The sequence below is a fragment of the Sceloporus undulatus genome, chromosome 5 (genome assembly GCF_019175285.1).
Source record: "Sceloporus undulatus isolate JIND9_A2432 ecotype Alabama chromosome 5, SceUnd_v1.1, whole genome shotgun sequence".
Lineage (NCBI taxonomy): Eukaryota > Metazoa > Chordata > Lepidosauria > Squamata > Phrynosomatidae > Sceloporus > Sceloporus undulatus.
In genome coordinates this window covers 70,176,888-70,182,116 of record NC_056526.1, presented here as the reverse complement: position 1 = coordinate 70,182,116, position 5,229 = coordinate 70,176,888, and the positions used below count along the sequence as shown (strand labels likewise).

Genomic DNA, 5,229 nt, shown 5'->3' with positions numbered 1-5,229 from the left:
CTCCAAGGAAAACCAGCGACACACACACACTCGAGTCACATTCTCCATTCCCCTTAATAAACACTCACAGACACACACACACACACTCGAGTCACATTCTCTCAGCCCAAAATAAATGTTTACGCTTTTGAAAATAGCGCTAGCCAGGTCCTACACACAAATAAGCACACATTGCCTAGCCACACATTTTCCGTTTCATAGTAGATGTATGGGGAAATTCCTGGACCAAAAAGACAGCAGGGTTTCCTGGGTAGGTTTTCAGTAGGGGGGTTCTGATGTTCAGATCAGACCCCCTAACCCACATTCCCCGAAATGCTCCAAAAAACTAACACTAAGAAAAGGGGGGAAAAAACTCACAATTTGCTAACAATTGGGGGCAGGATGGTTTAGGCTCTTCTCTGTCAGAAAGGTGTAAAAGGGAGGCTGGTCTGTAATCTGCTAGTGGCTTCAAGGGGGGGATGGGAACTGGAAAGCTTCCCCTCCAAGGAAAACCAGCAATTTCCCCTTAATAAAGAAACACTCACAGACACACACACACACACACTCGAGTCACATTCTCTCAGCCCAAAAGAAATGTTTACTCTATTGAAAATTGCGCTAGCCAGGTCCGACACACAAATAAGCAGACATTGCCTAGCCACAAATTTTCCGTTTCATAGTAGGGGGAAATGAATGGGGAAATCCCTGGACAAAAAAGACAGCAGGGTTTAGTGGGTAGATTTTCAGTAGGGGGGTTCCAATGGCAACATTAATTCTCCAAACCAAAGACAGAGATGTTTTTAAAGTAATTACCCTTTGCTTAAGGGAGGAGAGGAAAATGGTTAAAAGAAACCCTACTCACAAGTATTACTGGAAATGCATTGCAAGCAGTGCTATGGTAGATTAAAAGGAAAGGATATTTGGGGGACTTTAAACTTACCAGCTGGATAGTGTTCGTCCGGGTGCGGTGATCCTGCAATCTCCCACATTTCCCTGAGATTTGGGAAATGTGGAAATCTGGCAAGTTCTTGTTCTGGAGGATTTGGCCCAAATGTTTTTATCAAATTATAAAATTTGGCTTTTAGGCATTTGAATTTACAGCGTGCCATTTGCCATGAACGGGGGTAGCCAGATTCCCGAAGTTCTTTTGCCACGCGGCGGAAAATGTGGCAATTTTTCCGCGTAGTGCTTTGCATTAGCAATGGCACTATTTTTTTGTATCTCAAAATTATGCCAAGCATAATTTCCACCTCCTCTGTCCGCCAATACATGTATCTGTTAACCTGCTCCATCCTCAAACCTACGGAGGTAACAGTACCAGCATTTCCTATTTTATACCTTTTGAAAAGGTTAAAAATTCAGATAGACTGTTTATTTCAATAGAGATGTTAATCGCCGTATATGGTAGCAACCTATATGTATTTAAGTACTTCTTTACAAAGTTTAGTATCATTATTGTTATAAACAGTTACAAAAAAGGTCATCCATAGGGTAAACAAACATATGTGTATATATATATATATTGCCTTAAAAAGGTTACAATGTGAAACAGTGAAAAAGCGCTCAAGTAACATCATCAGTGGCAAGACAAGACACTGTGGAAGCGCCCAATTCACATAATAAATGGCAAGTTAAAAAAGGGCCAGGACGTCTATTGTTAGTATATCTCAATGAATGATGATAGAAGCTTTAACTACTGCTAGAGGTAGGTGATGATTTTTGTGTTTCTAACAAGGTTTTTCAAGATGTGAACTGCTGGTAAGGTATTCAAAAAAATTATTATTTAAAAAAAAACCTAAGTTGTATGTTTTTGTGGTGTACTCTGTGTTATGGTGCTGAGAGAGTGATTTCAGGACGGTTCATATTGTTGCCAGCTGTGGTTTCAGAACTAAAAAACACAATATCCCATAGCAGATGCTTTTTGAAAGTAGCATAGGACTCTATGGAAGGGGGGGAAAAATTCCATTTAAGCAATGCATCGGAGCGTTCTGTTTTTTATGTGGATGAGTGTGTGTGTAATTTGTCCCAAAGGTTCATTCTGACAGATCTATGTACCTTTTAAATCTGTATTTGTTTCATTTGGATCCCAATGCATCTGTGGAAGTAGATGTGTAGAGAAGGTATTTGTAATACTGTAAGATCTCTACACATACAGTACTGTTATTGGTATTGTATTAGCATGGCAATGCATCTGTAATCAAAAGATAGTGCGGTCACTGTTTCCCAGGCAGAGTTGGCAAAACTGGTGTTCCAAACTTCAAGTCACAAGACAGTAATGACACAGGTCCAAAAAGGGATGCTACAATTTAGGCAACCACACCAAAAGTTATGTTGGTTCTTTATAGGGGGAGAATGTGGCAAAGGTGGAAAAGAAGTCATGATTTCAGGACGGTTCATATTGTTGGCAGCTGTGGTTTCAGAACTCAGAAACACAATATACCATAGCAGATATTGCTAAAACAATGCATTGGAGCGTACAGTTTTTTATGGTGACGAGAGAGAGTGTGTGTAATTTTAGAACTCAGAAACACATTCACATTGCAGATGCTGCTTGGAAGTTTCATATGACTCATGGGGAAAAAAAAGAAGGCAAGTTCAACAACGATGAGATAGTATTTTTGTTTATGATAGATAGTATTTTAGTGTATGATCATATGTGTATTAATATTTTTGTTTTAGCATGGAAATGCATACTAGGAAGTTTACGATATAAGGGTAAATGTACCCTTCCTATCACAGAACATTGCTTACCTTTTCCTTCACTGCCCCCCTCCATCCTTTCTTATAAGTTACAAAATTAGGAGGATCACACACACACACACTAACACACATACACATACACACACTCTCACAAACATCTCTAAGTCTCACTGTCCCCGCTTTTATAGGAGACAGTATGGTAAAATTGGCAGGCCACATAGACCATAGGTGAATTTTTTTGAAGTAGTGGGGTTCATCTGCCACTGAGTCATCTCTTTAGAAATTATTTTTGTACGCTATCACATAGCCTCATTGTCACAGAATAAACCAGAGATTAAAAGGTAACCAATGTTAACTGAAGAGTGTAATTATTTGAAATGGCTTGATTTTACACAACATTTGGCAGAAATGGGGGAAGGGAAGACAAGGCTTGTTAGTATTCAGCATTTGGCAGAGGAAATGAATGTAATAACAAAGGAAAAGATAAATAGCCATTTAAACAATATGAAGGAAGGTATGTACCTCCCCATCAGTTACCTACATGCTGGTGTAGCCAAGGGATGTTTTTTAAGGAAGTTCCCTTGCCTTGGGTTAAGGGGGAGAGGTAATGGTTAAAAAAAAAACCCATGTGATATTTGCCATTTAAATAGTTTTAGTATGTGGCCCCCTTCGCCAAATACATACAAATAGTGCTCAGGTTTAAACCCACCATCCAACAAACACACATACAAACACAGACACAAACACACACCCCCCCCCCGACAAACGGAATTAGATTCAAAGGTAATGCCTATGAAACACTCATAGATGTTTTTTACGAGGGTAGACTTGTGTTAACTGTGAGAGGGAATAGGTAAAAAAAGGAAAATGACATTATCACAGCCTAAAGGACAGGTGCAGGGCAGACAAATCATCACTGAGCAATGCCATTTACCTTTCATAGAAGTTGCCACAATGTCATAATGTGATGAAATGACGAGTTGTTCGAATTGCACAGTAGTTTGTTGTGTGTTGCTGGCATAGATTGGTAATTTGCTTTATTCCAAAACAACAATTCACAGTGTGCCATTACAGATGCTATTTGCTATATGTTTCCTGCTCTTGGCAACCCAATGGCAATACCAGCAAGGGGTTTTCTCCTTGTAAATGTGTGAAGCAGATTTTGTGTTTATTTCTAAACATGTTATTATTATTACTATTCTATTCTCAATGCATCCTAGTTGCAATCCAGAGCCCAGAGGAGGAGTCCCCCCCAAGAATGCTAAATACAAGAATTGTTGTCTTCCTGGCTTGTTATGTAAATGAACCTGAATAGCATTTGACAATGGCAAGTAATTGGAGCAGCCCATGAACCCCCCTCTTCCACTCTTCAATGTAACTGTTGGAGGTAAAGGCTTGAACCTCATTTTGTCTAACAGTCATGGGGAATTTAAAAATTAAGAATAAATAAAAATAACTCTGAGCCCCCTTTCTCGTAATACATTCCAATTATTACTCTGGATTTAAAGCTTCCAGTGACTGATTGGAGATGAAGTTTTTTGTTGCACCAGACAGACATGGCTGAACATTGCACAGAGTGGTAATGTAATGCAAAAAATCAGTTTCTTTCTAGAGATGAGGAACTATTGCAGGTGTATCGAAATACAAAAACATTGACATTTGATGTAATGATTTATTGATATACAGTATATACGAGAAGTTTTCTATTGACCCATATTCCAGCCATGACAGCATTTCATAGCCAAGTAATAAGTTTAAAATTTATGAGTTAAAATATGTCACAAAGGCATCTCTTATTCCCTCCCCCAATTTCCTCTCATCATCATCACTGATGTAACGTCGTGGGTCTATAACAAATGTCTCTGGAGAAGTGTTCCTCCCATTTAGAACCTCCCCATTGGTTTCAATAATGTTGTGGAGAATGCAACCGGCAAGAATTGCTGAAGGTAAGTTATCCACCGTGAGATCGAGCCCGCACTGCAGGGCACGAAATCTCGACTTCAATCTCCCAAAGCTTCTCTCCACGATACAACATGCTTTTGACAGTCTTCTGTTGTACACCCCCTCCCTTTTGCTGTGTCCCACCTTGAAAGGGATCAGCAAGAAAGGTTTTATCGGGTAACCACCGTCTCCAAGCAGAATTGGGCCAACTCGTTTTCCAGCAATAGTCACAGTCGGACGCCCGGGTACATAAATTCCAGCCTTAAGTGCATGATAAATGGGGGATTCTTTCAGTAGGAACGTATCGTGATTGGATCCACCGAAACCGGTGAAAAGGTCCAGAAAAATTCCGTTATGGTCACATGTCACCTGCAGAATCATGGAGTGTGTTTGCTTCCGATTGATGTACTGCGCGCCCTCATGAGCAGGTGCAATTATAGGAATATGACAGCCATCTATCGCCCCAACCACCTGTGGAAATCCTAGCCGCTCAAAACCAGCCATTACCTAGGGGTGAAACATTAAAAAAACATTGTGTCAGTTAGCATTGAACAGTTACAAAGTAAGTAGATGAATGCAGTGATACATTTCAAGCTCCAAAGCAAAATG

At 39.9% G+C, this 5,229-nt stretch overlaps 1 protein-coding gene across 1 annotated transcript in view; it reads right to left on the bottom strand.

Annotated features, from left to right (window-relative positions):
- Positions 1–4,440: 4,440 nt before the first annotated feature.
- LOC121931639 (putative nuclease HARBI1) overlaps positions 4,441–5,229 on the bottom strand; it is a 1,357-nt gene continuing 568 nt past the window's right edge. The window contains exon 2 of the mRNA XM_042469613.1: positions 4,441–5,127. Coding sequence (XP_042325547.1) covers positions 4,441–5,127 — 687 coding nt within the window. The remainder of the gene's footprint in view (positions 5,128–5,229) is intronic.